This window comes from Gobio gobio (genome assembly GCF_949357685.1).
Source record: "Gobio gobio genome assembly, chromosome: 8".
NCBI lineage: Eukaryota > Metazoa > Chordata > Actinopteri > Cypriniformes > Gobionidae > Gobio > Gobio gobio.
In genome coordinates this window covers 34,342,092-34,363,629 of record NC_137114.1, presented here as the reverse complement: position 1 = coordinate 34,363,629, position 21,538 = coordinate 34,342,092, and the positions used below count along the sequence as shown (strand labels likewise).

The following is a 21,538-nucleotide window of genomic DNA, read 5'->3' as shown; positions in this document are numbered from 1 at the left end:
CAGAAATCCAACATTGCAATTCCACTATCACTGACTTCTTTTGTGGAATTTCCATTGCTTTTAATACAGGGAGAGTCCAGTGATAGCAGATAAAGCAGAGGGTGAAAGGATAGTTGGAAATGGGCAATCAAACTCATGACCCTTAAGATTATGTGTATGTGCTGGCTGTCAGTAGCATTTTGGAAGGAACATTGTTAGCTGGCTGGTTACTAAACATAGCAAAAGTGCAGGTACAATGAGAGGCTTCCTTTTAACTTAACTCTAGTAGTTTTTCTACTTACCAGGATATTGGTTTCTAGTACATGGTGAAGTTGGGATGGAGGAACTAGCACATGAAGAAGTACCAACTGTTTGGAAGAAAAAAACAAAAACAAAACAAAAACAGATTAGAACAATTCTTTCGAACTCTTTGCCAGATATACAAAAATAAACACTGAAACCTTTGGCAAACTTTCAACATGGAAACTATCAAACCTAAATGTATTTGGCATTATAATGTTATAATCATTATAAGTATACAGAATATTGAGTACCAACAGCATTATCAAACCAGCACTTAATCCAAATCACACATCATCACTCTCCACTACCATTTTCTTTAATTAATTTTATAAGATGGACACTAACCAGGAGAGGAAGCTTTTTTCCTCCGTTTGCTGGTGGTCACACGCAGCCCATCACTGTCCCTCTTCCACCAGGTCACTTTGGACCGTCCTGTGACTTCAGGCTTCGGAGTTTGTGACTCTGTGTTACGTTTCTTTATGGACATAGCATGTAATGAAACGTAGATGGGTGAAACATAGGTATTAACTAACTGAAGTTAATTTTTTTCACATTTCTGTATAACAAGAATGAAACTTCCCTGTATCCCTTCAACAAATGCATCCCGAGCAGAAGAACAGCTTCTAATTTGTTCTTATGTCCACTTGACATTGTACTAAACAAAAAATAAATAAGGTGTCAGTTAGATCTGAGAGGGTAAAGGGTGATTAAAAATTTGTAATTTTAAAAAAGATTAAAGAGGATAGTGGTGTCTGAATATTTGTCATTAAGGGGGCAGGAAAATGCAGATTTTAAACTTCTGGTTGTAACAATAATAATATTTTTGTAATATTTCAAGTCAAAAATCCCGGCACCTGATGTTACTTAAAGTGGAGCACAAATTGGAAATACCATATCACTTTGTCCTTTCCATATTGCAGCGATACCCATGTTTTTATCTTGTTAGAAAAAAACAGTTAAAGGTCCTGTTCTTCGTGATCCCATTTTTCAAACTTTAGTTAGTGTGTAATGTTGCTGTTAGAGCATATATAATACCTGTAAAATTATAAAGCTCAAAGTTCAATGCCAAGCGAGATATTTTATTTAACAGAAGTTCCCTTTCAAAGCCTACAGCAAACGGCCGGTTTGGACTACATCCTGGTACATCCTGCTTTAATGACGTCAGTAGAACAGTTTGTTGACTAACCTCCGCCCACAAGAACACGTAAAAAAGGGGGCGTGGTCTTGTTGCTCTCCCTCGTGGAGAAGAGGAAGTGTTGCGTTCGGTTGCTTTTGTCGCCATGTCGTCCAGACGCTGTTATTTTCATCCCGGAGTCAAATCACCTTTGTTTGGCCTTCAGGGGCTGTAGTTTGAGCGCGTTCATCTCCCCTTTATGGTAAGAGGCGTGACCTTTCTGGGCAACGTGCGTTAAGCTGCTGTCGAATCACAACACGGGAACCGCTGGCACAATCAGAACTCGTTATGTGTTTCTGAAGGAGGAACTTCATAGAACAGGGAAATCTTTCAAGCCGTTTTGAGGACAGTGAAAACAGCGGTATACAGATAAGTAAATTGTGTGAAAAATACTGTGTTTTTTTACACGTGAAACATGAACACATGTTATATTGCACACTGTAAACACAATCAAAGCTTAAAAAAACAGGAAAAACAGGACCTTTAAGTTTTGATTCAGGTGCAAATGCAGCATCTCTCTCAGCTGGCCACATACAAAATGAAAGAACCTGTCTCTCACTGTGTTTGGCCGGATGAAATGGTGGTCAGGGCCTGATGTCACTCTGAAGTCAACACAGGATAGTGTCAGAAAAATATACATGTGGACAAAAGGGGGCACAGTTATTTTTTATTTATTTATTAATTTATGATATAATGACAAAAAAATCAATGGAAAGGACTGTTAAAAAAATAAACAAATACATTTGAGCCTGACTTCAAATGCAGGTGAGCTACAAACTGACCAGATCCTGCCATGAGCTATATAGGAGACATATCTTGTATGTAAATGGTAAATGGACTGCATTTATATAGCGCTTTTAACAGGCCAATGGCCTTCCAAAGCGCTTTACACATTGCCTCACATTCACCCATTCACACACCGACGGCAGTGTCTGCCATGCAAGGCGCCATCCAGCTCGTCGGGAGCAGCTGGGGTTAGGTGTCTTGCTCATGGACACCTCGACACTTGGTCAGGTGGAACCGGGGATCGAACCACCAACCTTCCAGTTTGTAGACAACCTACATGAACCACTGAGCCACTGCCGCCCCAGTATAGGGCTTATATGTGGATATAAAGAAGCAATACAGGATACGTATATGGCCTGTATATGCACATATATGCACCTCAATTTTGCCTATATGTGGTATATATACGCATATATGCAGCATATATATTATCATATATGTGCATATAAACTGCATATAGGTTTCATATATACGCATATATTCGGCATATATACGCATATATGCAGCATATATATTATCATACATGTGCATATATGCTGTATATATGCAGCATATATGTGCATATAAACTGCATATAGGTTTCATATATACGCATATATGCGGCATATATGCAGCATATATATTATCATATATGTGCAGCATATATGTGCATATAAACTGCATATAGGTTTCATATATGTGCATATATCCTCATATAGGTTATTTCCATGTGGGGCTGTTCAATTAATAATAACTACAATAAGGACAAATTGAATATTCTCAATACAAATTGAGGACCAACAATGAATATAAATTACCCTCTTACAATGTGTCAAGATAAAAAAGCAGAGCTGAGATAAGACTTAAAATTCATATCAGCGTAATAATCTTATCTGATTCTGAAATGTTGCCATAGCATGTCGTTACTATACATTCAACAATCCAACCTGCTCACCATAACTTGTTTTCATCACTTTTATTATTCATATGCATTGTGAATTTATTAATCATGTTCTCAAGAGATGTGGCAAAAGAAACTGATGAGGATTTGGGGGTTAGTTCTGATTTGGGTTGATGGATTGGAAATAATTTGTCAAGGATAAAGAATAAACATTATAATATTAACCCTTTAAGACCTAAGGGTATTTTTACAATTAATTTTCCGCCTGGTGTTATTTACTAAAAAAGCTTGTAAAACATCAACCCTGTTGAGCACAGAAAATTGACACACCTCTTTTTTTTCAAGACAAGTAGCACTGTCAGTATTTTTGTGTTGCATTGATGTCACCTGAATGTAAAATAAGTTTAGGGGACCATAAAGACAAATTAAAACATAAAACGGAAATTGAATCACTCAAATATTTATTGAAAACACACACAAATAAATAAAAGCTAAGCATATTTCCTCTGGAAAACAGTTTGTTCAAGTCTTTGGAGTCCTGGAACTCAGGAATAAACATGATAACTTATACAGAACCAAAACTATTTACATTTTTCCAAAAAAAGTCCAGGCGCTTTTGGCCTCTTTGGATTTTGGATACTTACTGGTGCCAAGCCTCAAAACAGTTCCTATCAGGAACTTCTCCACAAACTTTCTTCTCAAACTTTTTCCTCAAACTTTCTCCACAAAACTACTAAAAACTGCAGCGCGTCTCAGTCTCTCTCCTCAACACTAGCCGTGCGCCTCTCTCTCTCCACAATAACAGAGCTGTGGTAATGCGTAATGACGCACACCAACGTGGATGACGGATCAGCCTGTCATTGGTCAAACCCTCATCCAAAATGGCAGCTAGCATCGCGCTAGCGGCAAAAATGACGGAAAATTTATAAATTATGGACATCAAGTGGATATATCTTGGATGTAAGCGTTTTGATTTATTGCTGAACAACTCCAAAAAGATGCACATGTTCCAGGCTGGATAGAAAACCTTCTGTAAAGGCTACAAAGACACCAAAGACACCCCCGTGATGGCTAGCTCGTTAGCTTTCTGCTGGAAAAAACGGTAAGAAAATCGATAAAAGTTTCATGAAATAATATAGATATTTATCGGAGGTGCCGTGTGACGTCGTGGGCGATGCCGTCGGGCTCTGAGGGTTAAACATTAGAGTGTTCAAACATCTTTATCCAAGCTGGACTATGAGGTGACGCACTTCAGCATCTTCATTCACAGGGGAAGGAGTATTCTGCCTCTGACTGATCACCTGAAGGAAAAGGAAGATGTTCACATTCATACAACCATGGAAATCTGAATGAACAATGTGCATCACGTGTTCAAAGTAGTAATGCACATCCCAAAAATGTTTGGCAGGTGCATGATCAAATAAAGCATTTCATTGTAGAGTAAACAAAAGTCGGCACGCTGCCACTGCTGCTTCCAAAAATCAATTTATTAAAATGTGCAATGTTTCAACCTGACGAAGACTGATTTTTGTAAGCAGCAGTGGTAGTGTGCCGACTTTGTTTTCTCTACATCACGTTCAAAATATTCAACACTGGCATATTAGATCTTACTTGTTTGGTAGTAATCGTACACTTTGACCACAGCTGGCTTGAGATTCCTCACTGGAAGAACCTGTTTCAGTTGAATCTGGAAAATCATTGGAAAATGTTGTGGGATCTGCAGGAGGAAACAAACTCATCAGTCATGGACATTACGGACAAAATGTTTATGAATCGACCTAATGACATGAAATCATATGAATGTTGCTGTTCTCTCACCTCCTTCAAATACACAATGACATGATCATCTTTAGAATCGACCCGTTCCACACGTGGCATGTACATGCCGAAAAAAGGTCTAAGCTGTGGGGAAGAAGTGCTGGTTAATTTCTGGTTAAATAGAGAGCTCTAGAAAATGTACACATTTTGTGATACAAATTTTGTGATGAATCACTCAAACGCACCATTGATGTATCAGCTGTGAATCCAGATAAGAGTTTAATATCCACAATGACCATGTTAGTCCTTTCATTTAGACCATCATATCTGTAAAAGAGCAAATGAAAAGAATTGGTTCTTAAATGGCTCATTTAAATTTACAAATAAGTGAGAACAAAACTCAGAATAATTAACAAGACACAGTTTTCATCACTCATAATTATTAAAAATGTTTTTCCCCTTCAAGGGAACTCGCGCTGCGTCACCGCTTTGAGAACGCCTCTGCGTGATTGCGTTGTGAAGCATGTATGTCATCAGTCCAATAGAGAGACGGAACACCATAGGCGGGTGACGTCATAGACCCGGAAACTATAAAGCATACCGGCAAACACACGCATTTAGCTTCTGTTGCCTTCAACAAGCGCTCTGTGTCATTGTCTGTCCAAGCTCTGTGTTTGTGTCTGAGTTCAGACTTTGTTATTTTCTCATTCAAGTTTGCACTCACACTGATATTACACAGAAGAGATATATTATGGCGAGCAAACAGCATTTCAGACAGTGTGTTCCTCCCTGCTCACGCTACATTACGAGTGGGGATACACACTTGATGTGTGTTGTTTGTGTGGGTGAGCAGCACGCCCAGTCGGTGCTCGAGGGTGCCGGCTGTGAGCATTGTGAGGCGCTGCCTCTCCGCGTGCTGCGATCCCGCCGGGTTCACGCTCCTCGCAGCACTGGCCCCGCTGTCGATGTCGTGGGGTTCACAGATGGATCTGGCGAAGGGGTTTGAGACGGGTCCAGCCCTATCTCAGCCTTCACCCGCCAGATCCAGTGCTGCTTCTCTGGGTTCGGGAGCCGGCGCTGCGGTTTCTCCTGCCCGGGGGGGCGACCTCGGTGCTGCAGTTGTCTTCCTCCGAGGAGGTGGATGTCTGCAGTATCGACGCGGGGGTTGAAGACTCGCCACTTCAATCCCCCCTAGTGAGGAGCTTATGGAAGTGCTGAGTAGAGCTGTAATGAACATCAGGAGTGCTCATCAATTAAAATCAGACTTGATGAGCACTTCCTTCCCACCCACTGAGGTGTCGAGATCGTGGAAGCGGCCCATGTCTTCAAGTGTTTTCAGCCCCCATACGTCTGTATATAGTAACATCACGGTGCTGAAGAAACATGGTTATGGTGTGATTTACCAATTAAAGCTCCATCTTTGCCCACTAAGCCCCTTAAAACTACATCTTCCTTAGTGGGCAAAGCATACTCAGCTGAAGGTCAGGCCGCCGCATGTCTGCACACGATGGCTATCGTGCAGGCATACCAGGCTGACCTGCTGAAGGACCTGGATGAGAGCCAAGAGATCGGGGCAGATGTCATTAATGAGCTCCGGTCTTCCACTGATCTCGCTCTCCATGCCACCAAGGATACGGCGGTGGTGGGCCCCGAGCAGGCTCTGGTTATGGCTCAGAAAGTACAGACTCTGTTGCGAAAGGAGGCGATAGAGAGTATTCCCCTACCAGACAGAGAGTCAGGCTTTTATCGCCGGTTCTTCATCATGCCAAAGAAGGATGGAGGGCTGCACCAATCTTAGATCTTCGCGTTCTGAACCGCTCGGTGGCAAAGCTCAAGTTCAGGATGCTTACACTCAAACAGATTGTCTCTCAAATCAGGTCTGAGGACTGGTTTGTCACGATAGATCTCAAGGATGCTTATTTCCATGTCTCCATCCTTCCACAGCACAGGAAGTACCTGAGGTTCGCTTTCAGGGGAGAAGCGTACCAATATCGGGTGCTTCCCTCCGGTCTAGCACTTCCACCCCGCACATTCACGAAGTGTGTGGATGCTGCGTTAGTCCCCTAGCAAATGCAGGGGATTCGCATTCTCAACTACATCGACGACTGGCTTATCCTAGCACAGTCAGCTTGTCTCGCGGTTCAACACCACTGCAGTGGTGGCTCAAGACCAGGGGGTTTTCCCCGAGGGGAAATCCTTTTCGTGTGATCAAGGCTTCGCGGCGGTGTCTCCGCACCTTGGTCATGTGGAAGGACCCTTGGTTCCTGGCCCAAGGCCAGTTACTGGGGGCACCGTGTCAGTGGGTATCTCTGACCACGGATGCCTCCCTTACGGCCCAGGACTTATGGCAGGAACACCATCATTTGTGACACATAAATTGTCTGGAAATGCTGACGGTGTTTCAGGCTCTGAAGCACTTCCTGCCATATCTCAGGGGCCATCATGTGCTCGTTCGCACAGACAGCACAACGGTGGTCTCTTACATCAACCATGAGGGGGGGTTAAGATCTCATCAGTTATACAAGTTGACTCGACTTATCCTCCACTGGTTCCAGGGGAAACTGCTCTCAGTCAAGGCTATGTATATCCCTGGGCGGTTGAATGTGGAAGCAGACATCCTGTCGAGGCAGGGGCCGAGGCCCGGGGAGTGGAGACTCCACACCGAGGTGGTGGAGCTCCTTTGGGAGAAATTCAGTTGGGCTCATGTGGACCTGTTCGCCACTCACGAGAACTCTCATTGTCGTCTGTGGTTCTCCCTGATGCCTCCAGCTCCGCTGGGGCTGGATGCTATGGTACAGGAGTGGCCGAGGCTGCCCCTGTACGCATTTCCCCTGATTGCTCTGCTTCCGGGAGTTCTAGAGAGAGTGCGCCGAGACGGGGCCCGTCTACTACTGGTAGCCCCGTTCTGGCCGGGTCGAGTTTGGCTTGCAGACCTGGTGTCTCTCCTCGACGGCTCTCCCCTGGAGATTCCGCTCAGGAGGGACCTTCTCTACCAGGCGGGCGGTGTCTTCGTACACCCTCGCCCGGAGCTGTTGAAACTGTGGGCTTGGCCTCTGAGGGGGCCCAGCTCATAACTTCTGGTCTCTCAACCGAGGTTGTTGAGACCATTCTACACTCTAGGGCTCCCTCCATGAGGAAACTGTACGCTTTGTAGTGGAGACTCTTCACCTTATGGTGCAGAGATCGCCTGTGGGATCCAGTTAACTGCCCTGCGAGCACGGTGCTGGAGTTCCTGCAGGAGAGCTTCTCTGCTGGGCTAGCTCCCTCCACATTAAAGGTGTACATGGCAGCCTTAGCAGCTTACCACACTCCTTTGGGTGGTGTTTCATTGGGGTGACACCCCTTAGTTACTTGTTTTCTCCGTGGCACTTTGAGGTTAAGACCTGCGGAGCAGAGGATGAGCAAGTGGGTGGTCGAGGCTATCTCACTTGCTTATGTGGCGGCTGGAGAGCCTTCTCCTTTGGCTGTCCGGTCCCACTCCACTAGGAGTATGGCTGCCTCGCAGGCACTGTAAGCAGGGGCCTCCCTGCAAGATGTTTGTGATGCGGCGGGTTGGTCCTCACCGCTCACCTTCGTCAGGGTTTACGAGCATGACATCAATGCTACTCCTGGGGCTCGGGTTCTCGCCTCCTAACATAATCACAGGCAGGTGGGCATCCGGCTCTTATGGGGGCGTGGGTATTCTCGTTCCCAAAGCGGTGACGCAGCACGAGTTCCCTTGAAGGGGAACGTCTCGGTTACGACTAACCTTAGTTCCCTGAATAGGGAAAGAGGCACTGCGTCACCCTGCCATACTCCCCGCATGCCTGCAAGCGTCTTGTTTCAGCCTATCCCAGAAGCTAAAGGCGTGTGTTTGCCGGTATGCTTTATAGTTTCCGGGTCTATGACGTCACCCGCCTATGACGTTCCGTCTCTCTATTGGACTGATGACATATGTGCTTCACGACGCAATCAAGCAGAGGCGTTCTCAAAGCGGTGACGCAGCGTCTCGTTCCCTATTCAGGGAACTAAGGTTACAGTCGAAACCGAGACGTTTCTCAAACGTTGCAGTTTTAACTACGGATAACAGCCATTTCAGTTTATATTGCTTTTGTGTTTATTAAGATGTTTAAAAAAATCTGTAAATATTTATTTGTTAGTTAATCTTAATAATCATGTTCAACTGTTTTGACTTGAATACAAATTTTCTTACTTGACGGTGAATTTCAAAATGAAATTTTGTCCCAATGTTTTGCAATCTCCCTCAATCTTAGCATCAATGCTCAAAGTTTTAGCTTCAGTAGGAATGGGAATGTTGTAGAACTGAGCCATCTGAGAGAGCCAACACAAACAAAAATAAGTTAATAAACCATGTCAAAGCAGAATAACCACAAAACTCCAAGAGAGATAAGGAGTGAGAGTAAATGAAGCTGAACGCATTGCAGACCTGCACAGACACACAGGTTGAGCCCTTCACTTCAATGCTGTATTTGTCTGGAATGTTCTGCAGCTGCTTCTCCTGGTACAGTAACTTGTTATCCTGATTGACATCAAAGTGGTGAGTGTCTCCTGCTGACTGTACAGTCACTGTGCTGGAGCCGTCAGAGCTGAACACTTTGGTGGCGAACGAAGACAGAGCCTGAAGAGCCACCACTGTGTCCTGGGAAATAAATTTGTTCAGTAATGTCACTTTTACTCATTCACACCAGCACATTCAGCAATAATGTGTTTGATTGAGTAGTTTGAGTAACCTGTGTGGAGGAGAATCCTCCATAGGCATTCTGCTGCTTCACAAGCCAGCTGACAATCCTGTTAGCATAGCCCAGATCAGCTGTAGTGACTGGATCTGCAGTGAGAACAGCCAGCAGCACATATGAGCTGATCTCCACTGCCAGAGAATCAGAGTCATCAGCAGATGCAGACTGAGACCAGTGGAGATGAGACCCTTAAGAACAAAAGACACACACGTAACTCAATGAGCATGACAAAAAAATATAGTACAGTCATAAAAGACAACAGAAAGTCATCAGAAACAAACCTCTTACCGTCTGAAAAAGCAACATCCTCCAGTTTCTTGAAAAGCTGCTGTCGAGTGTCTGTGTCTCTAGCCAGACTGAAAGTGTAGGCAAGCAGAGCAGTGATGTAAGTGTTTTTGACGTCCTCAACGACGGACCTCAAGCATGACAAACTTTTAGTGACAACAGGATCCTGTGACAAAAACAGAGAAACAGACGTTGTTAGGGTCATTTTTCTATGAGTTTATAATGCGTTTCCTGTAGATGAACTTACTGTGACTGGAGTTTCCAGTTCAAGCAATGATGCAGTAATGTAGGCCGTCATGGTCACATTATCATTCACTCCACCCTGAAATATATAAGCAATAAAAGATAAATAAAGCAACACACCCAAACTATTAAAGGAAAATTCATCAAGACAAACTTTGATGTTGGCTTGAGAAGTCTAAATGTTTTTTTTTTTTAAGCTTGAACTTTTACAGGTCTTAGATAACAGATTTCATAAATAGTTACTAGGCCATTCTAAGTGGTTGCGTTCTAGAGTGATAGATAGAGAGATACAGATAGATAGAATTTGACAGACCTTCATTCTGTTGTTGAACAATCTTCCCTGTTGGATAAAACAGCCGTCTGAATCCTGTCTGCTTATTAACCAATTCTTTGCACTCTGAATAATTTCTGGATCAATGAATATGTATTTCTGTGCTTTGCCAAAGGACCTCAGCACAAAGGCAGTCAACCTGGTGGTGTGGAAGATATCATTTAAAAAAATGAAATTTTCAGTGAATTTCATCCATCATGAATCTGATTTGAATTTGAACTGAGAGGTTCATTTTTAAATGTGTTTTGTACCATCCTCTTGGGTTTATTATTGTAGATTACCTTGATATTATTTCTGTTTAAGAAAAGTAATAGTGAAAATATATTTACCATGTATTTCCATCACCATAACCAAATGTGCTGTATGATCCATCAAAATGCTTGTAGTTCATTTGTCTCTGGTATCCTGTTTTGTGTGATAATGGTTAACACTTCAACAGTTTGTTTGGGTTGACTCAATGTGTCTGAATATTTAACTTTACTGCATGGCATTCAGGTGTGTTGAAAAATGTATCATTTGGTATCAAACCGTCTCAGTATTTTCTTGACATGATTGATGTCTCTCACCACTCTTCAGGAAGCCTGTGGCTCTCTCTCGGATGGCTGAGGTGAGCTGCTCCGTGTTCTCCAGATACTGCAGAATGTAAATATTGGGAGAAAGAACAGCCATGTTTTGCTCTCCACAGCCGTACGGCATCCGTAATAATCCGTGAAGATTCCTCAGTGCCCGACCCAATATGTCTCCTATAAACCATACACAAATGAAACGTCCCGGTTACGACTGTAACCTTAGTTCCCTGAATAAGGGAAGCGCTGCTTCACCGCTTTGAGAATGCCTCTGTGTGATTGCGTCGTGAAGCTCATATGTAATCAGTCCAATAGAGAGACGGAACGTCATAGGCGGGTGACGTCATCGACCGGAGACTATAAAGCAAGTCAGGAAGAACCCGCCCACAGCTTCTGGAATGGATGAAGCAAGACTCTTGCGGGCATGCAGGGAGTATGGCAGAGTGACGCAGCATCTCGTTCCCTATTCAGGGAACTAAGGTTACAGTCCTAACCGAGGCGCTCCCTTTCAAGGGAACTTGCGCTTCGTCACCGCTTTGGGAACGAGAATACCCACGCCCCCATAGGAGCCGGGTGCCCGCTGTGACGTTGTCTAAGGGGCAAGCACCCGAGCCCCAGGTTTAGCATTAATGTCGAGCTCGAAGAGCCTGATAAAGTGTGCGGTGAGGACCAGCCTGCCGCATCACAAAACATCCTGCAGGGAGGCCCCTGCCAAAGTGCCTGAGAGGCAGCCATACTCCTAGTTGAGTGGGCCCGGAGCGCAGTGCCCTGAAACGGCGGACCTGCAGGGAACAACTGGCTCGACAGCGCCATCTCCCTCCTCGGAGGACTCGGGCGGGGTTGGTGGATTGACCCTGTGAGGGCACCGACGACAGACGGGCACCGTATGCTGAGGTGAACACCGCCCTCACAGCCCTGGGCACACTGGCGTCAGGGCTTCTTCGACGCAGCCTTGAGATAATGACTGTCCTCAGATCAGTCTTACCCTTGGAAGGCTGCCCCTGCAAGCGCCGCCCACCGCCCCACACTTCTTGAGGGGGGGTACGGGTGGCGACGCTCTGTTTCTGCTGCACCCGATGTGAGGAGCTCAAACCCAGCGCCTGCTGCTCCCGCACAGCAGCAGGCGGGGCCTGGGGCTCACGGGGGAGAAACTGCTTGAGCGCCGCAGCTTGCTTCTTTGCCTCCCGGAACCTGTCAGTGACGGTACAGACGGCGCCACCAAACAGGCCGGCAGGAGACAACGGCACGTCAAGCATAAATCTCATATCTTTCTCCTTAATCTCCATAAGATTTAACCATAAATGCCTCTCCGTGGCCACCAGGGCTGCCATAGAACGGCCTATAGACTTTGCCGTCTCCTTGGTGGCCCGGAGAGCTAAATCTGCAGAAGATCGGAGCTCATTAATGACGTCAACTCCGATCTCGCGACTATCCCCCAGGTCCCTCAGCAGATCATCCTGGTAGGCCTGCACGATGGACATAGTGTGCAGACATGCGGCGGCCTAACCCGCTGCCGAGTATGCTTTGCCCACTAGCGCTGAAGTTGTTTTTAATGGCTTAGTGGGCAGTGTTGGGGCTTTAATGGCTCTCCCAAACAAACAACACACATAAAGTGTGTATCCCTGCTCGTGATGTAGTGTGAGCAGGGAGGAACACACTTTCTGAAATGGGGCCCTATTTTAACGATCTGAAACGCAAGTGTCAAAGCGCGAAGCGCAAGTAACTTTGTGGGCGGGTCTCGGCGCTGTTGCTATTTTCCCGGCGGGATAAATGGCTCTTGCGCCCGGCGCAAATCTAAAATGGGTTGGTCTGAAGTAGCTTCATTATTCATAGGTGTGGTTTGGGCGTAACGTGAATAAACCAATCAGAGCGTCATCCAACATTCCCTGTAAAAGCAGGTGCGCAAGTTCCATTATGGATTGCTATTATTATGGCGTATTTACCAGGCGCACGCCAGGAGCGGTTCACAGCCGAGGAGACTGATGTGCTTGTAAGAGCAGTGAAAGACAGAGAAGTTGTGTTGTATGGGGATGGGAGAAACCCACCCAAAATAGCGTCGGTTAAACAGGCGTGGGAGGAAATAGCCACAATTGTTTCATCAGCTGGCATCCCCAGGACATCGCACCAGTGCCGCAAGCGCTACAATGACATCAGAAGACGGGGAAAGTCCAAGCTTGCCAGCATCAATCAGGCACGCCGTGTAACGGGAGGTGGATCTGCCTCTACTCAGGACCTGATGCCAGCGTCCACCCTCACCGATTTTTTTTCCTGGTTCTTGACGGACAAACCAATTTGTTAGATGTCCTTATATACATATATGTCTTGCCAGAAGTTGCCACTATTGGGCAAACAGGTCTCCTTAATTATTAGACTACAATTAGCCTGAATAATTTGTAAGCTAGATTTATGCCTATTTTTTCACATCTTCGTGGCACACCACAATGATTTCCGTCATCTCATGTGTTAATATTTTTTAGTGTAACAATTTATGATTTGCAAAAATAACTGTTGCATCTGTGTAGATTACATGAGCAAAGTGTATGCGCGTTGTGCACGCTATACATTATGGTCAAGCATGCACCCTTAAAATAGCATAATGAACAACGCGCAACGCGCCACTGACTTTAGACTAGGTTTTTTCTGGTCAGTGGCGCAATTGTTTAATGGAACAGCAAAATAGCACCAGGGATTGTTTGCGCCGGAACACGGCTCCTTTTTTGCGCTGAACCGCCCAGGTAGCGCAAGTTCATTCACTAGTTTAGCGACGTGCTTCTGTGGAGGGAAAAGCGCGCTTTGCGCGGGTGCAAAATAGGAATGACACATGCGTCGGTGTACAAAGTCAATTGCGCTGGGTGCAAGATAGGGCCCGTGCTGTTCGCTCGCCATTGTGTCTCTCAATTGTATCAGTATGTGTTGCAACTTGTTGTATGAAAACAAAAAAGTCTGAACTCAGACACAAACACAGAACTGACAGGGACAATGTTCAACACAGAGCTTGCTGAAGGCAACAGAAGCTGTGGGCGTGTTCTTCCTGACTTGCTTTTTAGTCTCCGGTCAATGACGTCACCCGCCTATGACATTCCGTCTCTCTATTTGACTGATTACATATGAGCTTCACGACGCAATCACGCAGAGGCATTCTCAAAGCGGTGACGCAGCGCGAGTTCCCTTGAAAGGGAACTCACTATAATTCCAAACCCAATCTCCTCATTTCTTCTTGTATATGTAAATGTTACCAATGACTGAAACAGAGGATCTGGCTGATCCCTCTATCACATCTTTAGGAAGAGCCAGAGCCACTTCCTCTGAGAGACTGTCACCTGACCAGACAGACAAAAAACATATCAGAGATCAGCAGAGTAACGTTATGAAATGTACATTCTAATACCATCTTTGAAGTCACAATAATAATATTATTATCACAAGCAGGAGTGCTTTAAGCACTTTGGAAAAGGGGAGAAAACTGCCACAATTTCAATATTTGGCACATCTGAACAACTAAACTACAGTTGTCATGAAAGCCTGACAAATTTCAACTTTCTCAATTAAAATGTCAGAGACATGAGAATATTTTGGTTAGTGTATATTTTAGCTCCCTCTATTGGCCCTCAAATTTGGTGTGTCCTCAAAATGTCTTCTATGCAATGTATACTAATTTTCATGAAGTTTGAGTTTGTGTTTAGAAGATAAAGAGCAAATTAGTCTTTACAGACTTAATGCCAAACATATTGACTTTTTGTCCGTTGAAAAAGCTTCACTGCACTGTCTCCAAAAAACTGAACAAAAGCATTATCGCCACTTATACACCAAAATATATGAAATATTTGCAGACTAACCATTTGGACACAGTAACCAGCTGTGAGTCTCTGTCTTTTCAGTTCCTTCCGCCTGCATCATCAAACAATCACATTAACACATCATTCTGACATAAGCAGCATAAGGATCATGGGTAAATGATGTCAGGAGACACTTCACATGCGCTGACCTGTACGAGCAAACTTCGTGTGACCGTGTCAATGCGTCCTCTCTCTGGGACGCTCACAATCTCATTGTCACACACAGTCTGGGACGCCTCTGCTTCTGCACTGACTGTTATATTCAAGACTCCTACAACACAAGACATGAACGTGAAGATACAACAGACACAAACACTGAGAAACAATGATTCAGACTGGAAAACTCACCAAGAACAGAAGGAGTGAGGATCCATTTAAAGGTTTTTCTACCGTTAGCACATAGGCAGGATGAATACTGATCATCAGAGGAGGCTTTGAGAGTGTAGTCTGAGGAAGGAGCTGGAGTCACTTTAACCTGTCAATCAACCACACATGATTAGTGGCATATTTGATATAATTTGATTAGACTGAGTCTGAAATCTCACCATGATGCACTTGGACAGATAGTTGAAGACAGTGGCCTTCAGCTCAAAGATCTCCCCACGGATGATGGAGTAAGGCAGAGAGAGCTCCAGGAAGAAGGGCTGGAAAACTGTCAGCTGAGCAGGAGAAGCCAGACCCAGACCTTCGGAGGACAGACAGAAGGCCTCCGTCTCCCAAGAGGTGATGGTGTCAGGAACGGTGACAGGAACCTGAGCTGATCCAGAGTCCCTGTGGGGGAATTACAACAATAGCCATATTTGATTCTGACGCTGCCATTTTTCCTGTAATAAATAACAACATTCAGCAGCACACAGATGATAAAAAACTAGATTCAGAATCTGCAAAGCAAGAAGGGTATTTTCTTTCCTGTGGGTATGAAGGGAGATGATGTATTAAAGATGAGTAATAAGATAAATATGATGTTAAATGTCCTGACGCTTCACATACCCCACTTCAGCAAGTTCCCAGATCCACGTTTCTGGAAAGACGGTCCGAATCGTCACTGCTGGAGAACCTCTGTCAGTGTCTAGATTAGCCTCAACATTAGCAACACCCAGTGGTAAAGCCATATGCATTATAATACCGTGATGATCCATCGCTAGAAAAAGAGTGATATTTTGTAGTTTTAGATATGTATGTGAAAAATATCAGTCAAGTCTACATACAGTCTTAGGTAAACAGCAAATGGAAGGCAGATCCTCAATTTAATACACATTATTTTATTTTCATTTACAGGTTTATTTGATTCTTTTCAAAGTTTTCTAGTTTCAATTTATTTATATTTAATTTTAGTTTTAGTATTTTAGAGCTGCCAAAGTGAATGTTTTATTTTTATTTTACAAAAGTTATATAGTTAAGTTTTTGTTACCAATAATAACACTGATTCAAAGTTAACTAATAACCCCAGAAAAAAACCCTGTCTTTTCCTACTACATCACTATAATTGAATTGTGGAATTTCACAAATCGAACATTTTATTTTTTTAAACATATTTCATTACAAGCACCTCCACATTAAAAAATTACAGCTTGGATTGTATTAATGTTCATGTACCTATATAATGGTTACGGCGATACATCAAGCCTCTGTATGACAGACACCGAGGGACTCGCACAACCAAATTTGTTGCCATCTTCAATCCCACTCTCTGTCAAATGTCAATGAAGATCCACAATAAAAGTCATGAAAATACAAATACTTTTTATTGTCAGTATAACCAAGAGGGCCTTTTTTAGGAATTTACTCTCCCAATCATTATCTACTGCACTGACACATATAATCCACCTGTTACCTTTAAGGATTCATAGGTGTTGTCTGACGGCACAGCTCGACGGGGTCTCACAAGCAGACACTCACGCTCATCTTCAACACTATGAGGATAATCTGACCCCGATTGCACTGGCAGCAGGTTGAAGATCTGTGACGGGAATCAGTATGATTTCTAAATAATTCATGTATTTTCCAACAAAACTTTAGTTCCATTTTGATGAGAAAGAATGAAGATTAATGTTAAATTTCCTGAGATCGGGACGTCAGCTTAAACACTGATGGATCATAGCAGTAATACCTAAAGTCTGTTATCAGATTCACACTGTAGATTCCCACCATAAAGACGCAGTTAATCAATACTGAATCTTAAAGCATCTCACCTTGTCAACATCCAGACGTTCTCCTGACTTCAGGATCAGGACGCTCTGATCTACAGCACTGAGGCCGCACAGTGAACCAGGCTGAGCTGAGAGCTGGAGAGTGTTTTTCTCACCAGGAACTGCTTTATCAGGAGAAAACTGCAGAGACACCTGTGAGAACAGTGAATAGGATTTATTTTAGAATTGAGTCAGTAATACAGTTTTTAAAGAGGTTCATTTCTAAAGCTACAACACATACCTTGTTTTTGAAACACTTTTCAATGTTGAAATTTTTGCTACTAGCAACAACATTTTCACTGGGCAGAACACAGTATGCCAGAATCTGCAGTACAGGAGCCAGATCTGCACTAACAGACATTTTGACTGACATTGTGCCTCTTCCTCCATTAGAAATCTTCCCTTCAACCTTCTCATATCCATGATGAACGATCACTCCTTTGGACAAGACCTGAAACAGACAGATGACACTCTGATAACAAACTGACTAGTGCAGCCAAATATTACTGTTAAACAAAAACATCTCTGTAATAATGTACATACTGCACATGTTCTCACCATATAGACAATGTCAGTTTTGAAGTCTTCAATTGTCTCTCCAACAAAATAATACTTGATGGTGGCTGTAAACTCAGAGTCACACTTTAATGGTTGCTCAGTATCCTCTATAATCAATTCACTTAGTGTTGGGGTGTATGGAGTGGCAGGCTGGAAGAGCTGAACTGTTTTTGTATCCTCAGAGATGTAAGGCGTGTTTTGTCCATAAAAACGGCCCTCTTTATAGACACTTGCCTGGATAACAGAGAATCAGAAATAACTCATGCAATTGAACTCTTCAGGGAACACAAAAGAAAACTATCAAACTCTCTTACAATCAGATTAATATCACTTTTAGAATGACTGGATGTATTAAAAGAGAAGCTGGCCAGTCCATCGCTGTCTGTAGTCAGATTTAGGAGGAGGTTTGGGGACCAGGCGTAACCCTCCATAAGATAAACCTCTTTGTTTTGAATTGGTGCGCCTTTGAAATTTGAGACTTTGATCTGTTGAAAATAAGATTTTGAAGTAATAAATTAAGGAATAATTCTGTACATATCAATGATATTAAACTGAGACAAACTCATTTTAGACTTACTTTTCCTTCTATAACTGATCCATGTTCATATGTTTTGGGCAGCTCAGTAAATGTGGCTTTACCAATTTCATAAGTGAGGGATACAGATTCAGATTTTGTCATGATGATCTCTGTAAATATTAAAAACACCAAAATAAATATTTATTAAAATAAAAGTAAAACATAAAAAATTAGAAATTCAAGAAATGTCAGTAACAGGATCTGACTAAATCCAACTGCTCACCTGTTCCTTCTTCTGTAACCGTTGCCTCAACATGAAGAGAATTCTGCAGCCCATCCTTTAATGTGTCGTTGAAAAAGACTGATGTATCTATGGTATGGATGGCACAGCCTGTCTTTTTTATCTAATGAACACAAACATAGCATATTAACTAAAGAGTGGTTTAATTGGATAAATGGAGGAAAGATAATGTGGCAGTAATTTACTTGTACTGCGTTTCATTTCACACACCTCAATGGTTTCCTCTAAACACACTGGATTGGTGTAATCGGTATGGTAGGAAAAATTATTACGGCACACTTTCACCCATGATTTACCAGGTACAGGCTGTCCATAAGTGTATCTGTGAAAAAGGTGCAAGCAACTGATCTACAACCCAGGGTTGAGTTAAGAAACTAATAAATTAGGATAGGGGTTACAGTAAGTAACTGACCCCAAAGTTTAAAAAAGAGAGAATACAATTAACAATTAAATCAAAGTAACTTAATTGTGCCAAGAATGGAAGAACACACTGCTCTCTTAATGCAGGAAATAAAATAAACCACTCACTTTCCGCAAACCTCAATTATCAGTTCCTCTTCTTCAACACTTACTTCCTTTGGGCTTTTTACAGTAACGTCAAACTTAGGCAAAACTAAAAGTCAAAAGGCAGAAATTAGAGTTATTAGTAGCCAAATTAGATAATATTTAAATTCTTCACATACAGCTCTGCAAATCATTTGTTTTAATAACTTACCATATTTTTTCACCTCAAAACCATGTGAGATCATCCTGTCACCAATAAAAGCCTTCAGTTTGTACATGCCTTGACGGGCCTCTGGGTTTAAATCATAAGAACGCTGCAAAATCCACCTTGTTGAAGAAACATTTGTCCATTGACCAATCCGGTTACCTTGACTGTCCTGTTTAAATACACAGTACAGATATTTAGTTACAGTCTACACATATCCTGACTATCAATGAAGAAATGTATAATGAGCCTAAAGAAAATACAAAAATTGCAAATATTTCTATAATGTTAATTAGATTTAAAAGGTGTGTTTTTTGACTGCACAGAAGGTTTTGTGTTCTTACCTCAAGAACCACTGTACTATACTGTAAAAAAGCAAATTGATTATCAAAAATGTGTTTATTTATTAAATGTGTATTCAACAATGCAAGAGAAAACGTCCGGTTACGTATGTAACCCTCGTTCCCTGAGGAGGGAACGGAGACGTACGTTAGTGACTAACGAATGGGGGTTTCGCTTAGAAGCCAATCATCTTCATCGTATTCAACAGCGCCCAATGGCAGTGCCAATGCCATGGGCATGCGGAATTTGCATGCGTAACTCCGCCCCACCTCGTGGGTATATAAGGAAGTACGCTGCGAACATCGCATTATGTTACTGCTGCAGGAGCCAAGACTGAACTCCTAGCGTTCCAGGCAGCACAGCTGACGTGGCTAAGGAAACGTACGTCTCCGTTCCCTCCTCAGGGAACGAGGGTTACATACGTAACCGGACGTTCCCTTTCGTTCAGTCACTACGACGTACGTTAGTGACTAACGAATGGGGGAACCTGTAAAACAGCGCCACTCAGCTGTCAACCAGTGCCCTGCGTAAGTGTGAGATCCCGCCACTTAAGGCCCTAGGACTCCCACTTATCACAGGATTACCAAGGTACACTGGGAAGCATATCCCAGTGAGGGAATGCCAAGGTGCCTACCGTAGGGAGGACTTAGAGAATACACATATGACCCGCTGAGGGTTGCATATGGAAGATCTCTAGGGTACCAGCCGAAGGTGGATTTTTAACCCTAGGGGTGGCAGGGACTTGCCAAGGGAAAGACACCTGCTCACTGAGGAGGCTTACGGTGGGAATACTCGTGTGGGGGTCGCCAGAGGGGAACCATGCACACGGAGCACCTGGCCGGACATGAGGGTCTGGGCTCGAAAGGGCAGACTGAACTGATGTCGGCGTTGACAGTGCTGGAGGAGCTCAGGGCTCTCGGGGAGCTCACCTGAGGAAAATATCGCACGTATCCAGTCATGGGAGTGGAATGGCGAGCAAGCGAAGACACCTGAGCGTGGTCCATTACCGGCCCCTCGGGGGGGCGAGTACAAAGTCGGACACTGGCTCCACTCGGAGATTGTAGAATCTGGCGAATGTGTTGGGTGTCGCCCAGCCTGCAGCTCTGCAGATGTCTGTTAGCGAGGCGCCATGCGCTAGAGCCCAAGAGGAGGCCACACTCCGGGTGGAGTGTGCCCTCACACCAAGGGGACATGGTCGACCTTGCTGCTGGTAAGCCAAAACAATGGTGTCCACCACCCAGTGAGACAACCTCTGCTTTGAGAGAGCGCTTCCCTTCCGCTCTCCACCATAACAGACAAAGAGCTGGTCTGAGGTCCTGAAACACTGCGTCATGTCTACGTAGGCGCGGAGAGCGCGTACTGGACAGAGCAATGCCAAGGCTGGGTCTGCCTCCTCCAAAGGCAGCGCTTGCAGGTTCACCACCTGATCTCGGAACGGAGTGGTAGGAACCTTGGGCACATATCCGGGCCGGGGTCTCAGGATCACGTGAGAGTTAGCCGGCCCGAACTCAAGGCACGCTTCGTCAACCGGAAATGCTTGCAGGTCCCCGACCCTCTTAAGCGAGGCCAATGCGGTCAGCAGAGCCGTCTTCATAGACAAGAACTTAATCTCGGCCGACCGCAAAGGCTCAAAGGGAGGCCTCTGCAGAGCACTTAAGACTACTGAGAGGTCCCAAGAGGGAACGAGAGGAGAGCGAGGAGGATTCAGTCTCCTCGCTCCCCTCAGGAACCTGATGACCAGGTCGTGCTGACTTACCTTTTTGTCTCCCAGGAGATCGTGGTAGGCAGATATTGCGGCCACGTACACTTTCAGGGTGGAGGGAGACAGCCTTCGCTCCACCCCCTCCTGGAGAAACGATAGCACGGACCCGATCGGGCATTTCCAGGGGTCTTCTTGGCGGGAAGAACACCATGTGACGAAGAGGTTCCACTTCAACGCATAGAGACGTCGCGTAGACTCAGCTCTAGCGGAAGTGATGGTAGCGACCACCGCAGGTGGAAGGCTACTCAAACCTGCCGTGTCCCGTCCAGAAGCCACACGTGGA

The 21,538-nt window shown here is 44.2% G+C and overlaps 1 protein-coding gene across 1 annotated transcript; it reads right to left on the bottom strand.

Moving 5' to 3' along the window:
* Window positions 1-3,567: 3,567 nt before the first annotated feature.
* On the bottom strand, window positions 3,568-18,504 carry LOC307130073 (alpha-2-macroglobulin-like). Its single transcript, XM_079822945.1, has 25 exons — window positions 18,202-18,504; window positions 17,939-18,109; window positions 17,625-17,858; window positions 17,308-17,517; window positions 17,070-17,219; window positions 16,712-16,837; window positions 16,474-16,567; window positions 15,868-16,018; window positions 15,423-15,648; window positions 15,226-15,352; window positions 15,027-15,148; window positions 14,878-14,929; window positions 14,278-14,361; window positions 11,042-11,218; window positions 10,805-10,880; window positions 10,458-10,614; window positions 10,149-10,223; window positions 9,905-10,067; window positions 9,611-9,804; window positions 9,307-9,519; window positions 9,073-9,191; window positions 5,126-5,207; window positions 4,941-5,024; window positions 4,734-4,839; window positions 3,568-4,423 (listed from the first exon to the last, which is right to left on the bottom strand). The coding sequence occupies exons 1-25, from the start codon at window positions 18,301-18,303 to the stop codon at window positions 4,383-4,385; spliced, it is 3,336 nt and encodes a 1,111-aa protein (XP_079679071.1). The 5' UTR covers window positions 18,304-18,504; the 3' UTR covers window positions 3,568-4,382.
* Between the last annotated feature and the right edge of the window lie 3,034 nt (window positions 18,505-21,538).

Bases quoted from the DNA above. Each gene is read 5' to 3' on its own strand.
- LOC307130073 (XM_079822945.1), bottom strand. From the start codon at position 18,303: ATGACAAAATCTGAATCTGTATCCCTCACTTATGAAATTGGTAAAGCC. The intron at 15,353-15,422 runs GTGAGATTTCAG...GTTGATTGACAG, and splicing joins ATCTGTCCAAGTGCATCATG to GTTAAAGTGACTCCAGCTCC. The intron at 15,149-15,225 runs GTGAGTTTTCCA...CTTGTGTTGTAG, and splicing joins CCTCACTCCTTCTGTTCTTG to GAGTCTTGAATATAACAGTC.